The sequence below is a fragment of the Parus major genome, chromosome 1 (assembly GCF_001522545.3).
Source record: "Parus major isolate Abel chromosome 1, Parus_major1.1, whole genome shotgun sequence".
Lineage (NCBI taxonomy): Eukaryota > Metazoa > Chordata > Aves > Passeriformes > Paridae > Parus > Parus major.
In genome coordinates this window covers 75,230,342-75,245,710 of record NC_031768.1, presented here as the reverse complement: position 1 = coordinate 75,245,710, position 15,369 = coordinate 75,230,342, and the positions used below count along the sequence as shown (strand labels likewise).

The following is a 15,369-nucleotide window of genomic DNA, read 5'->3' as shown; positions in this document are numbered from 1 at the left end:
CACTGAATGCCTTCAATACTTTTCTTTCCAACATTCAATTCACCCCTTCTAATTTCCATATAATTTGCCAGCTGTTGTTTGTGCTAGCAATTCTGAGCAAATATGAGACTGAATTTAAAATCAGTCTCTTGAGTGTATTAGCCATCTTCCTCCCTCATCTTATTCCTACCATTGTGTGGAGATTTTTCAAGGAAGAGATAAATGGCAGGTAAAGTGCCTAATTTTATGAAAATGGGAAAATTTGGGGGGGAAAAAAAATTCAACCTCCCATTTTCATCATTTTTTTATTGAAAATACAGTTTCAAAATGCATATTTCCTTCCCTGTATTTCTTTTAGCTGTTCAGTTAATTTATAAATGCTTTTGCATAAAAGTGAAAATACTGCAGTTCTGGGTTTTAAAATAAGGATAATGTTATTTTTTCTTAATTTTTTTTTAATTTAATTTAATTAATTTAAGTCATGAGGTCTTTACGTCTTTGCCTAGCTTGACTTTTGTGTTACTGTGCAAATTTAAATAGGATCAGATGATGTGGGATGTTGATCCTACTAGAAACAAACAAAACTGGCAAATCCTGAGAAGCACCCTGGAGAGAGGTGCTACTGCATAGATACATAGTCAGTAGCTAGGTAAACATGCAAGTTTGGTGTTACTTTCAATGGGAAACTCATTTTTTGGTTTTTAAACCTACCTAGTCAAATTATGTCTACTCTAAAGAATGAATCATTTTTTTGGTATGATGTAGCAACACAATGCTTTGCTGTGGTAAGTAGTTGGGAGTCTGCAGTCTGGGGGTATCACAGATTTGCTGGTGATACATCAAATGAAGAGATTCTGAGGAGAAAGCAATGACATCTCAATGAATGCCCTACAGCTACCTGAAATGCATGATTACCTCAGCTTGTGTCTGTGCTGTAGCTCAGCACCAGTAGGAGTAGGTCAGGGGAAAGTGGCTATCAAAATGATCCATTTACAGCCCTGGGTTCTTTCTCTTCTGCAAGAAATTGAGCCTTTGAAATGCGTTGTAGAAAGCCCTTTCTGGCTACAGTGTTATTAAATTCACCATTTTTTTTATTAATCAAGCTCCCAAATTTGTAACCAAGGAAACTCAAACACCAGACAAACACTACCTTCTCTCTTATGCTATAAGATTATGTTTGTGTAACAGACCTCTGCTGTTACTGTGCAGCACACAGCAGAGTAACACTGAAAAGGGAGGGGTTTTTTAAAGTTTTTTTATAGCATATCTAAAGCTGAGTTATTCAGCATTTTCATTAAAATACTAGTGGACTTCCCAAAAGACCCTTAGTCATCTAAGATAAACGTAAGATCAGTTTCAGAGAAAGTTATATTAAGCTAAAAATATGTTTTAGCAGTGGAGTCGTTTTCATGATATGGCTTCTAAATAATGATCTCTGCCAGTGTGTCTGAGGTAACATTTTGGAAAATTTTGAGACAACTTATTTGAGCAATGTAAGAAATATGTAAGAAGATAGGCATTTGTCTTCCTGCAGTTTATAATCATGCTGCCTCCTATACAAAACCCTTTCCCATATTTCTCCTGCTTCTTGATGTAAATGGGTGCTAAAATCTTCCTGGCCCAAATATAAAGGCAATGTTTTATGGATTTTACTATTTCTTAGTTTTAAAAGTTGCAAGAATTATTTTAATTGTGTAGAAAATGGCTAAAAATGCTTATCTTGACAATTGTAGCAGGTGGCAGTGAGGAGGAAAATGTGAACCAGGGTCTCATTAATAAGTTCTATTTAGTAACAGATTCAATAAAATTAAGCATTAAGGTAATTTTAAAATCCTGACTTGGCATAATATTCCTCAGACATGAGGCAATAGGACAGCTGTGACTGGGAAATCACTGGCAATTGTTTCAAAATATCTATGATGACACAGTTTTTATTTGGCACATCTTAGTAGTGTAAGGAGAGAAATGGGGCATTGATTATTACTGATTGAGATTTAACTATCTGATAAATTACTGGGAAAACTAAGCTTTTAAATTCTATGTTAAGAAGAAGAAAGAAGAGCAGAAAAGGTATGTGATAAGATAATATGCAGAAATAAGAGGTTCATGTATTTTAAAGCCAGATGTCATTATGATCACTTAATGTTATCTATCACACAAAAACAATAATTTCACTGAATCCATTGATCCTGTGTTTTCACCAAGTTGATAAAGAGCTCCTATTGCAAATTAAGTGTTTTCAGTAACTAAGCTTCATTCCTTTACATGAGAACTAAGATATAGTTGATCTCTGTTACCACACAGCATTTTCAATAAATCCAGTCAAAAGTATGTAAGGACCTGTATAATCCTTGGAGAGAGATGGTGCTTGCCCTAAGACTTCTAAACTTTAGGTGTTCTGAATTTCTCTGTGTAGAACTCCAAATACAGTTGCCTTTCCCTGTCAGGTATATCAGGAAGTGAAATACTGCTCTAGGAAGACATACTCATCATCCATTAAACTACTGCATGATAGGAGCCTTAATGGAAATATATGGAAAAACTTCTACTACATTGTATTTTGATTATAGTGTAAGTGGAAGTTTTAAGAATGTTTTTTAAAGAGAGGCATGAACTTGGGATCTTGTGAAAGTAGTGGTCTTAGCAAGTTTTTACTGTTAAAATTGTAGTTTAGCAGAGCAATTGAATCACATATTCTTTGTGTTTATTTAAAGGGTATCATTGCACAGTCAACAAAATCTAATGACTGTGTCCAACCTTGGTGTTATCTTTGGACCAACTCTGATGAGAGCACAAGAAGAAACTGTGGCTGCTATGATGAACATTAAGTTTCAGAATATCGTCGTTGAAATTCTGATAGAGCATTATGAAAAGGTAGAAAGAAATTATCTGTTCTGTTATTAAGTGGGACTAAGATCTCATTTTCATTACCATGATTCAGTCCTTAAAAATAAAGAGTCCAAAATTTGTAGAAGGTCATTAATAAAAATAATTGCTTCTTCTCACTCCTTGCTATGGATCTGTATTCCTAGCAAGTCTTTCATGACTGTGCAAGTTCAGATCCAAGACATGATCTCCCATGCTTTGAAGGCATAGCTCTGAATCTTCAGCTGCTTTCTGAATATTGCTTCCTGAATCTAGAAACAGAAAGAGAAGGTCGTAGTTTCACTCCTGGCTGCTCCAGCTCTTTCTTGCTACCGTTTTATGAAGGTCCACACCTGATTTCAGAATTCAGACAAACATTCAAGACCTCGTTTACTTAGCAGTCAAAAGCAATTTTATTCTGGGGATCTTAGTTGAGCTATGTCATCTCCTCTCATGACTGACAAAACAAAATGAAAAAGCTTTGAATTTCTTTCATTACGCATTACTCAGCTAAGTGGCAGCTCCCAGTAAATACCAGGTTTCCCTGCACAGGTTGATCAGTAATTGCTGACAGTACAGCTTGATATCATCAGTTATATTTCATAGGGACTCCCCAAAATGGCTATGATCCTGATAGCCTTCTTGGCTCTGACTGAAAAACATATATATTGCATTTTTCCAACACTGAATCTTTTCTCCAGAAAATCAGAGCTCATTCAGCACAAAGACTATGTACAACCAAAGTCACTCTTGCTTTATTTCTCTGTCTACAGACATGTTTTTATATTGATATGCTACTCACTAGTGCTTAATACAGTAGTTTAGTTATAGTAGTTTTATTGTACTTTGAGAACATCTCAAGATGTCCACCAAAGTATTTCCTACTGTGGAAGTACGTTTGCTTTCTTCCACTTCTATGAATGGCACCAAGATGCCTTTTCATGGTTCACTTCATGTTTTGGGAACGCCCTATAGCTAAAGGGCCCAGAAATCCTTTCAGAGATGCCTTCTGACATAGCATGGTAAAAAAATGTGTTTTTTCTGCAGCAATGAAGTGCAAAATTGACCAATGGTAGCAGTGGTGTGTAAAAGATAAGAACCAGGAGATGCCTTAAACATAAAGTTGATCCTCATTTAACTTGACTTGTTTGGCCAGATAAAGCTTTCTGAAATCCAAATTTGATTCTAATAAGTTATGACTGTGACATATTTCTTTGATATGTAAAAACTTTTGCTGGAACACAGAGGAAAATAAAAGTCAACTTTGTCATGATATTTTTTTAAATATATTACTTCTTGGAGAAGAGTCATTAGTAGGCACCTATTTGTTTTACAATTTCAACTGTTAAGACCTTCTTAACAAGAGCTAGAAAATAAATCTATTTCAACAAATTCATACAGATAAAAAGTACTGTTCAGTATTGTGGTTCTTGAGTTGTAAAATGAGATCAAAGCAAAGCTTTTGTTTTGTGACTTTACTCTTTTGTAATGTATGAGACTATGATAGTGTTAATTTCAAGCCTAGCGGTGAGGAAAATGAATGGATTATTACCGAAAGTGTAAGAGTACTTCTATTGTTTAATGTAATTTTTTCCATTTTTTTAATCATGCAGATATTTCACACTGCACCAGACCCCAATATCCCTCTTCCCCAGCCTCAGTCCCGATCGAGTTCAAGAAGAACAAGAGCAATTTGTCTCTCCACAGGTTCGCGTAAACCCAAAGGAAGATACACACCATGTCTAGCAGATCCTGACAGTAAGTTTGTCATTGCATACTGGTTGTTTTGCTTCTTATGTCATCTTTTAACTTTGCCTGAATAATATCCTATAGATACTGTATTCCAGTGATGATAAGTATCAGCTTTTTAGCCTCCTTGAGTCACAGCAGCCCTGTTAACTGCATTCCTCACTTCTCAGATGAGGAAGGATGTTTGGCTATAGGCAGTCTTGCATTGCATGCAGTTTTCAACATCATTTAAAGTAGACTTTATATTCTAATCTAAATTTAGACTACTTTGAAACACAAAAGTTCATTATATGATGTTCATCTCATTTGCTTGCAAGATGATTAGTAAGGTTTGGAAACAGTAAATGCAGTCTTTTCTCTCGTCCTATAACAAATGTAATTCAGTCAAGGATAGGAGATCAAAACCATCACTTGGCTTTTTTCACATGCATGAAGCTGTGGCCATTGTTAGTATTCTTCCAGGAATATTTGAGTATATGTATACTTATCATATGGCTTACTGTTTAACAGCAGGGAGTTACATCTATAATTAATTGCTGTTTTAGAATGCTTACTTATTTTAATATAGATGTAATTAAAAACTTTCACTTGATTTATTCTCATCCATTTTTTCACTTACTGGCTGTACCCGTAAGGAGTATTAAAACTTTATAAAAGCTTAAGTCATTAAGAATTCCACTACTGCAACATGCTTCCTAAAAAATTTGTGTCCCTTTGTTCCTTCAGAAGATTTATATGAGACTGGGTCAGTGAGTTGATCCACAGTTAAAGTGCATCTGCTCTTGGGGAGCTATAGTAATTCTGAAGTCTGTAATGTTAAGAAATCTATCCTCAGTATATTCTTGCACAGCTTCTGCATTTTCCATACACCTATGTTACTTGTTTCCTGGCAGGGAGAGTTTAAATACTAAATAAAAATAGCTCCCTGCAGACAGATTGCCAGAGTGAGTGACATGGTATCCTGAGTAAGAAGTTACAAAGGGGCAGTCAGTTACACTCACCAGAGCACAAACTGGGCAAGTTTCAGGTGTTTTTCACTGTGTAACTGCAAAGAATGAATACCACTATAAAAAAGGGACAATTTGTGCAAGTATTTTGCGGAGTGTAGACAAAATCATGCTTCTTCAGGATGTGGCAGGGGAAGTTCAGGCTGGACATCTGGAAGGATTTCTTCACTGAAAGGCTTTTCAAGCAATGGAACAGTTACCAGGGAAATGGTGAAGTCTCCATCCCTGGAAGTGTTCAAGAAATTAACTTAGTGCCATGCTTTAGTTGACATGGTGGTGTTTGGTCAAAGGTTGGATACAATGATCTTAGAGGTCTTTTCCAACCTAAATGATTGTATGACTTCTATGATGCTACGTTTGGTGGCAGTTTGCCACTAGGTCTGATCCAACAGATTTCCACTTGTGTTTTGCTTATTAGCTAAAACTCAGCACTTGTGTAAACAAGTTACAATTATTATCTCACTTGTGCCCTGAAAATGCTGAGGTAGAAGCAGAGGTACTCTTCATACCAAATACTCTAGGTGTGACAGGAGACAGGTAAGAGGGAGCCAAGGCTTCTGGCAGTAACATTTTCTGAGTGATAGATGGCTTTAAGTCATCATTTAAATGAAGCACGGACACAAATATATTGCAGTAAATAAAGGAAATCTATATGGTTTGAGAAAAGAGATACAAGTTTCATATCTTAGGGAATGGTAAAAAATTACAGAAAATGCATCTGACAAAAAATGCATCAGCCAATCTTGCTCCTTTCAAGGGACTAATGCTCTCTAAATATGATGCAAGATGAGTCTTCAAGTTGTAAATAAAAAAAAAAAAGAGTTGTGTTCTTTCTGCAGGAAACAACAGATTAATGAATTTGGTAACAAGTAAGGCACAAAGGAGCTAAAAGTGGCACAGGATTAGAAAAAGCAGATTATTTGTTCACTCTCTCTCCCTTCCCCTGCCTCCTCCCAAGGTGACTCGTACAGCAGTAGCCCCGACAGCACGCCCATGGGCAGCATCGAATCTCTGTCTTCTCACTCCTCTGAGCAGAACAGCACCACCAAGTGCACACCCTCACAGCCAAGGGAGAAATCAGGAGGGATTCCTTGGATTGCCTCTCCTGCTTCTTCTAATGGCCAGAAAAGCTCAGGCCTGTGGACTACAAGTCCAGAATCTTCATCAAAGGAGGATGCAACCAAAACAGACGTGGAATCAGACTGCCAAAGCGTAACTTCCGTCACTGGACCAGAAAATGCCTCTCCACCAACAGACCTGACCAAAAAGAGTTCCTACAGTCTGTCTGGGCTGAAAAGGTCTTCAGCATCTTCCCTTAGATCAATTCCATCAGCTGAAGGTAATTCCCAAGGTCTTTTATCACATCAGTGTTTACATATGCAGCAGAAAACAAGAGCTGGGTCTGAAAGCTCATGATATTCATTAGTCTTGTTGGTTTGTTTGTTTGCTTGTTTTTAATTTTTGTGGTATGTTGTTTCAGTTTTCAAACTGCTTCTGACATATTTCCATTGCTTATAACCTGCATAGTTCACACAGGTTGGAAGATATGTTTCTCAAATTTAGATCACTCTTTATCCTCCTACAATTCATCTAAAATGTATTATACAGAATAATCCTATAGATTAGAAATATTACTAATAGAGGTATTGTGCTTGTATTTTGGGATCTCTGCATTATGACAACTTTTAAAGCATTATTAATCATTGGTTGGTCTTTGACATAAGGAGAGAAGCAGATGCAGTTTTCATCTTGCAGAACCTCCATGGAAACAATGCAGCAGTTCACTGATAAGTCACCTGAAAGGACTCATGTGGGCAAGGCTTTTATTTATTAAAAGGACTTATTTTGTGTCTATAGAGCCTGTACACATATAGGTTTGCTTTATCACATTACAATGGCAATTATTTAAGGCAAATCATGGTCTTTTATTCTAAAGTATATTTTTTAAACTGCATGAAGCTTTTGTGGATATCGAAATGTTAATTCTTACAAATTACTGTGGTCTGATTTCACACTTCTTTGATCAGTTGACTTCCTGAGAACCATTTCCCTGTGAATTGTTTTCATTTTTATCCAAACTGCTACTTTAAATGCTTTTATTGTCACTTTTTAGTGATTGTACTATCTAGCCATGTAATTACAATGTAATTTTTTAGCCTTGGCAGTTTTAACGTCATTTCCTCATTCCTTCTGTTGATTCTTTTCTCCTGGCTTTTTTGCCTGAAAGGCTGTTTCTTCTCACTCTTAGTAAGTAGTTTCTCTACCTGTTTTGACTGAAAAAAAAGAAAAAAAACCTTCAACAACAATGGCTCAACCTTTGCTTTGCACAGTTATACATGTTGTGAAACAACTTCAAATCAGCTTTAATGTTTCCTATAATTTGGTGTTTTCCTTAGGTAACAAAAGCTGCAGTGGATCTATACAGAGCTTATCATCAGCAGATACCAAAGATACATTAAAGGCTCCACCAAACCCTGATTTGCCTCCCAAAATGTGCAGGAGATTAAGATTAGATACTGCATCAAGTAATGGCTATCAAAGACCAGGATCTGTGTAAGTCATTAAGGCCCTTTTGGAGATTTGTGTTGTTACAGTGTTGTCTACTCTAGAATGATTCCAGAGATGTACATGAGTAATTGAAAAAGCATGCATGAATACTTGATTTTAATATTTCTGTGTCTATTAATTATTTATCTGGTTTTGTTAAAATTGTAAATAAAGGAGATGACATGAAGTCTGTTTAAGCCAGTTGAAAGACTATAGTTGACTTTATTAGACAGGAAACAAGGTAGAAATATTTCCTAGAAAAATTATTAGTATTATTGTCTCTGGTTCTTTTGGAATTTAATGTTTCAAGGAGCAGAAATGCTATTTACTGTCTATGCTGTTATCTCAGAAAGATTTATCATCAGATTTTATTTGTAGAAGTCCAAAATTGGAGGAAGGAAAAAGAAAACAAAACCAGCCTTCAGCTCTGAAGTGTCTTCTGTTGCTGCATGATAAATAGTTGGTTTCTAACAGCTGGGGTTTGCTTTGGTTTAGTTTTGGTTTAGTTTTATTTCTTTAATGCTGAAAGGAAGATAATTCTAAGCAATAGAGATTGTGATTTAGCCTGTTGAGATTTGGGTTAATAATGTTTCTCAGTGCTATCAGAAGATCTCTCCTGTCTGACTTTGACCCAGAATATCTCTGTCCCCATGAACAAGTGATTTCCACATCTGCAGAGCATCAAGAAGTTCTTCAAATACTGCAGGATATCATTCAGCCTCTCCACTTTGTCATCTGGAACAGATCTCTGTAGTCATTTCACAGACTCCTGTGTCGTACTTAAACAAACTTCCACACAGCTCAGAGTTCCAGCATGATAGTGACAGACTATCAGTAAAAGCATTTCCAATATATCTGTTGGCCATCCATGAATATAGTTTTAAACACAAGATGTTGAGGTTTCCATTGGTGACTCAGCAAGGCATTGAAGCATGTAGAAGTCTGTGGCCCCAGTTAGGTCATGGCCTTGAAAAGTCTGGTGAATAGGGATGTAAGTGAGTAATTTAAAAAAAAAAATTAAAATGTGTCCATGTTTATAGATGATTAAAAGTGAAACTAGTGTGTGTAGTAATAAAGAAAGGTGGTACATTTATTTTCAGAGTTGCTGCAAGAGCGCAGTTGTTTGAAAGTGCTGGCTCACTTAAACAAGTTTCTTCAGGACGGTAAGTGCTACAAACTGTTTAATATTCTGTTTTACGGGCTTCAGAGATTGAAAGAGAAGCATTAAAGCTTTGTTCTGTGTCTTTTGGACACCATCATGTGGCATGTGAATTTTTTTTGGTTTATTAAGCTCATCCTTTCTTCAAAAGAAAGGTGAATTTCATAGTGAATAACAGCCAGTCTGGTTCTTTCACCCGGGGGAATAGTGAGAGAGGCTCAGGTCAGCTGTCTGCTTAAGGACACAGATACAAGAGAAAATTAACAGTATTTAAATTAGGATGAGGGTGCTGTACTTTCTCCATACAGCTGTTTGAATGGAATGGCTTCAGCAGTGTAGCAAACCTGCTGGTTTATGGCAATCTGTTCATACAGGCACGTCTGGAATAACATCTTCTTTAGAAAGTTCAAGACTAACTTGATCAGGCTTTCTGTCTTTACCATCACACCTTCCATGCCTCAGTGTCTGTCTGGAGAAACTGCTGACCTTTCTTCGTGATAGTGTGCAACAGGAAATAATGACATTTTTTTCACAATTGTTTGCATTTATTTCATTAATTTGATTCATTTCTATATTAAATGAATTTAGAATGTTCTAATGTTTGTCTCAGTATTTTCTGTACATTACTACTCCCCTTACAATTAATAGACAAAGCAGGTAAGTAAATAGATGTAGGAAAACATCTGTGTCTCTTCTCACTGTCCCAACTTTTCAAATTCTTTGAGACAGAACCAGGTACAGAACAGATCACTGCTTTACTCACCGATAACCCACAACTTACCAGAGCTGTTGTGGGATGAAAAAAATATGTCAATCCATTGATCCAGAAGTAGTAGCCTAAAGTAGCACAGATGTAAGGGAAGATGCCAACATGCTGAAATGTGTGGCCATGGAATGTGGTTGTTTTCTCTGGCAGATCTAGCAGGGGAGGGAAAGAAAAAGCTCTCCTGCAAAGGCCTACTGATTTTGTGAGAAAAGCAGCTTTCAGGAATCAAGGCTTATCTTGTTTTGTGTAGTACATGAAACACAAGATGAACAAAAAAGAGGGTGGCAGAGGAAGAAAGGGGTTTGAAAAGATCAGGGCAATAATTTAAAGAAGAAAAGTGTAAATGAAGGGTCTGGAATGTTCTTAAGCCAGTGTGCTAAGTTGAAAGCAGTGACTGCTTCACCAGTCCTGCATCATTTCATCTTCAGCACTGTTCCTTTTCTTATTTTGTATTACTTCCTTCTTTCAAGCTCTCTCCTGTTGTTCCTTCAGAGCCTGTGCCACCTGAATCTGTATATAAAAAGAATGTAAGAATCAAAAATCTGACAAAAGAAAAAGTTGCAGTTTGGTAATGGATGTGGAGAGCAGATAACAAAGCCGAAAACACTGAAAGGCTGAATAGCTCCTCTACTTCAGCCTTCATAAGAAGACAGAAGAGCAACAGGAGCAAGGAGAATGGAAAATGAGAGGTTAGCAAGCAGAATGAGGAAGAAATCAGAAGTAGCTTGGCTGTTCTTATAGTATGGCTTAAGTCTGAGTACAATTTGCAATTCAGAGCCAGCTATTACTTAGCTGCGTTTTATGAACATGAAGGCTGATTTAAAACTGTAGAATAGCTTTCTTTTTTTTTTCTCTGAAGTATGTAGAAATCATAGTAATTATAACTTGATCATGGAGTACAAAGGCCTCCTGTGTTCGTAAGTCTGCTAACAAATGAATATATGCAGGGCCAAGTGTAAGGCAGAGAAACTATTTTTAAAAGGCCTGGTTTGATACCAGAAATGCTCAAGTCAAGACAGTTGGACTCTACATGGGGAATTTACCCTGCTAAGATAAATTTTAAGCTACTTCTTACCTATGCATTGCAGAATGTAAGTAACTTCATCCCTGCTTGAAGCACCTGTTGCCTGTTGTGATCTTTTGTACAGATGGCAGATCAAAAGTACCTGTATGGCTTTACAGTCTCACATTGTTTTCTGTATTCCAGCAGGTAATTCTGCACTTGATATTTTACTTCCCTTGTAGGCTGGTCCTACTTAATTCCATCTTCCACACAGCATTTGCTACCCTGCTTTCTGACTTTGTATGATGCAACAGGTCTATAATGAGTGTGTGTGTCCTCTTTTATAATGCATTATTTAACCTGGTTTTGCTCCTTTTATACATGAGTATATGCTCCTGTAACACTAAAGGGTTTTTCTAGTCAGAAAGACAGACCACAGTACATGTGTTAGGATTGGACAGGGAAGACCAAAATTTTATGCCCTGTGCAGCCTGTGGTCTCTTTTTTGAATTACAGTTACTTTGATTTCTGTCTTCCTGTTTCCTGAGTTGAAGTTTATTATTCATCAGTCTCCCTCACTGTGATATTAAGCTACTGTGTACACTGAGACCAGCCTGTGTTGCTAATCTAGTATACATTTGAAGGAGGTGAAGGAGTTCCTTACTGTTTTCACAAATACTGCAGTTAGATAAGTCAGTCAGGCCTGAGGTCTGCTTATTTCAACTTCTTTACAGAAATACACTGACACATAATCCCTGACTCTACATATTCTTGCCTTTGATTTAGAGGTACACAGAAAGTCAAATCTCCTTCTCAAAGTGAGAAACTGCGTTAGAAGAAGAATTTTCATTAGAAAAATGGGAAGGAGTAGGTGACAGCAAAAGGCTCAGCCTTTCAGCAGGATCTCTAGGTGCCAGGCTGGAACTTCAATAGGAGCAGACTGATGTTTTGAAGCCCTCTAGACCCATATTCCCTTCCCAGCCATATGATTAAGTATTCTTTTCCAGTCATTCTTCTGTTTTTATTTTCATGCTATATTTTGCATTTCCTAAAACACCTGGAATGCCTTGCTCAGACCAGGGATGTGTGTTTTACTCAGGCTTGGTTTTGAGTCTGCCATCCTCAGGGCTCTATAAACCTTTCTTCTTCCTGTAAGATAATATTAACTGGTGAGTCATCTGAGAGAGATTCATATGTTTTTCTTCATTCATTCCTCTTCTGGCTTTGTCTTGCTAGACTGAAAAGTCATTAGTGCAGGAGTATAGTTTTAAAGTTGGTTTATCTTTCAAAATAGTTATTATTACTATTATTATTAGAACCTCTGGTATTGTTGACTCTTCATGGTCAAGGAAAAGAATTTATGATCTGATGAGCACTGATTTGACTGCTAGTATATTTATCATTATGGGCTCAAAACAACTGTAATAGGAAGTAAGGAAATGGAAATGCATTTTTCTCAACTGGAATCTACCCAGTAAGGTCATGGAAAGAAGGGACTTCTAGGAGATGTGGGTAACATTTTCTGAAATTGCTTTTTCCTCTGCCCTAAACAACATGAATCACACTCCTCTCAGGTTATTAGCGTCATCCTAAAAGAACTTTAACACATGATGGTGATGTTATCATGTGATTTTTAACGGCCTTCTTTAGGGAGAATAGCATTAACACCATCAGTAAGAATGTCCATTTTCATAACCACAAACAAAATGCCCAAGAACCTGCAAGCTCATTTCATGGGCAGTGCCTCCAGATGGGTAGGGTTGAAGTGAGTAATAACAAATCTGAGAACCTAAATAATCAAATCAAGTGTGGAGGCAAAAACCAGGTGTTTGAAAATTGCCCCAGAATTATGAGTAAATATTCTTAAATCTGTCATTCATTATGCCATCACAGATGGTTTGTAGATAACTTTGGGGTGTAATTGCTGTGCCTCAGGAGAAGGGTATGGTGAAGAATCCTATCGTTTATTAGCTTTTGGGAAACTTTTGTATTCCTCTGTCTATGTAAATGTCAAGTGCTGAGAACCTTTTTTCTTTCCATAGGAGATGATTTTAGAGGTCTTTTCCAACCTTAGAAATTCTGTGATTGTGTAATTCCAAAACAAAGTCTATGTTTTCTTGTCTTTTTTTTTATTTTTAAGGTAAACGTACTTGGATCAGATAAAATTGGAGGTTGAAAACAGAATAGCTTATTAGACATTAGAGAATACAGGAGAAAATTGCATTAATTTCTTAACTTTTTCTAAGGGCAGTAAAAACAACATGTCATATTTCAAGAATGACTTGAGAAATTGTGCCTCACATTTAAATATTGCCTTAAATGTCTTTTGTCACAGCATTACTGAGATGCCCCATTATTAACATGGGCACCTGGCTTGATAGTCAAATTATTCAGATTTGAAATGATCCCTGTGCTTTAGTAAATTCATTGCCTACTACTTTGTGTTCATTACAACTGCAGCAATCTTTATCAGTTACTCTCCTGTTTTATATGTGTAAAATCCATGTTTATGCCACACAGGTGTATTGGGTTTGCATAACAAAGGGTCATGCCAGGGTCAACCCATGCCAACAGGCTGTTCTGTCATAGTGCTACTGATTTGGGCCAGGATAATTAGAACATCTATAGAGCTCTCTGTAGACCTTGAGGAAAAAATGAGATTAAATAATTGTCATTTATGTGTGACCTTCAGCAAAGTCATCTAAGCTCCCTCTGTATATACATTATGTAAATTATTATGTGAAAATTTGTACAGATTATATAGAGTAATGAATTAAGACACCTGTCTTGTCGAGTGTAGATGGCAAACTCTTCACAGCAGGAGGCACCAAGGAGTTCTTTTGGAAAATCTTTACTCAAAGCAGTCTACACCAGCCAGAGGGAAAGCTAACATTTAAGCAAAGTGAAAAAACAGGGATCCAGTGCTCATCTTGTTTTAGTTAGCTGATGGGATGTAACCAGGATGACAGTACTAAAAATCAGAGATGTTCCCGGGGCCCTGAAAACAAACTGCCCCTTGGATATCATACAACTCAAAATTCCCAATCTCCTCTGAAAATCTCATCCTGAGATTGTAACCCTTGAGGGGTCATTAGTTCTCTTTAAGATGAAGGCAAAACATGCCATTTAGTCCAGTCGTAAGTCAGAGAATCAACAGCAAAGCTTTTTATTCAGAGGGAGAAATAGTCTCTGGAAAGCTCTCACATAAAAACTTCAGAATATGTCCATCCACTCTCATATCCTTTTTAAAGTTCAAATGAATGATGATAATGCTTATGATGTGGCACTGTTAATTAATCTATCATGCAACTCGTATCTCACTATTTTGGGAGAAAGACATATTAGATTACATGCCACTTGCATATACACACTTTCAAAAAGTATGCAGAAAATTTTAAACTTTTCCACAGGTCACATATTGGGTCATTGAGATAAATCCTGGCTAGAAGGAAACCTCAGCTGGCAATTCCCCATCATATCACATGAAACAGTCAACAAGTTCATCTTCACTTAGTGTAGTGTGGGTTTAAAGAGATTCAGAATAATTGGTGGCTCATGTAAAATTGTTTTGAGTGTGTAAGTTCAAGTAAAAGTATTAGATAAAGTGCAGGAATCTAAAGAGAACTCCTAATTTTTATCTTCATGTTCAAACCCTCATTTTGTACTTTGGAGAATCATAGTGCCAGACCCTGGGAGGTTTTTCTGTCCTCCTTCTCTGGGACAGAATCATTGCTCCTTTTTGTCTCATGTTTACTTTCTAAGTATTATTTTCCTCTGTAAACCCATTAACAATAGTTTCTCACAGGTCAAAGTTTTAGACCTTTGATGACTTGATTATCACTTTTGAATTTTTCTCCAGGCAATTCATGGCTTGCTTCAAACAGTGTGCTCATTTCAGTATTCATTTGAATGACAACTTCATTTTAAAAGTTCCAAATTATATTCCTGTTTGAATATCTAAGTGGGACGTCAGTCTCTTTTCTGCAATAATGTGCTTGTTAACTCCAGTAAGCTTGAAGTTATTATCTGCTATAATTCTACTCCTCTGAACTGCTGTGCAACCAGTTATTATAATATAGCATTTGTATATCTGCTTATTCCTATACTTCCCAGATTTTAATTTCCTTTATACCTTTTTCCTTGCTATCTCATTTATTGCAAGCCTGTATTTTTTTTCTTGCAGACAAGCAAAAGCCATGTATTCCTGTAAGGCTGAGCATAGTCATGAGCTGTCTTTCCCACAGGGAGCAATATTTTCCAATGGTAAGATTTGTTTTACATTGACTTATATATT

At 36.7% G+C, this 15,369-nt stretch overlaps 1 protein-coding gene across 2 annotated transcripts in view; it reads left to right on the top strand.

Annotated features, from left to right (window-relative positions):
• The window catches only part of ARHGAP42 (Rho GTPase activating protein 42), a 141,365-nt gene that overhangs the window by 120,535 nt on the left and 5,461 nt on the right, over positions 1-15,369 (top strand). For both annotated transcript variants that reach the window (XM_015632268.3, XM_033515991.1), the window contains 6 exons: positions 2,694-2,853; positions 4,458-4,602; positions 6,559-6,939; positions 7,997-8,153; positions 9,248-9,310; positions 15,259-15,338. In XM_015632268.3, coding sequence (XP_015487754.1) covers positions 2,694-2,853; positions 4,458-4,602; positions 6,559-6,939; positions 7,997-8,153; positions 9,248-9,310; positions 15,259-15,338 — 986 coding nt within the window. The remainder of the gene's footprint in view (positions 1-2,693; positions 2,854-4,457; positions 4,603-6,558; positions 6,940-7,996; positions 8,154-9,247; positions 9,311-15,258; positions 15,339-15,369) is intronic.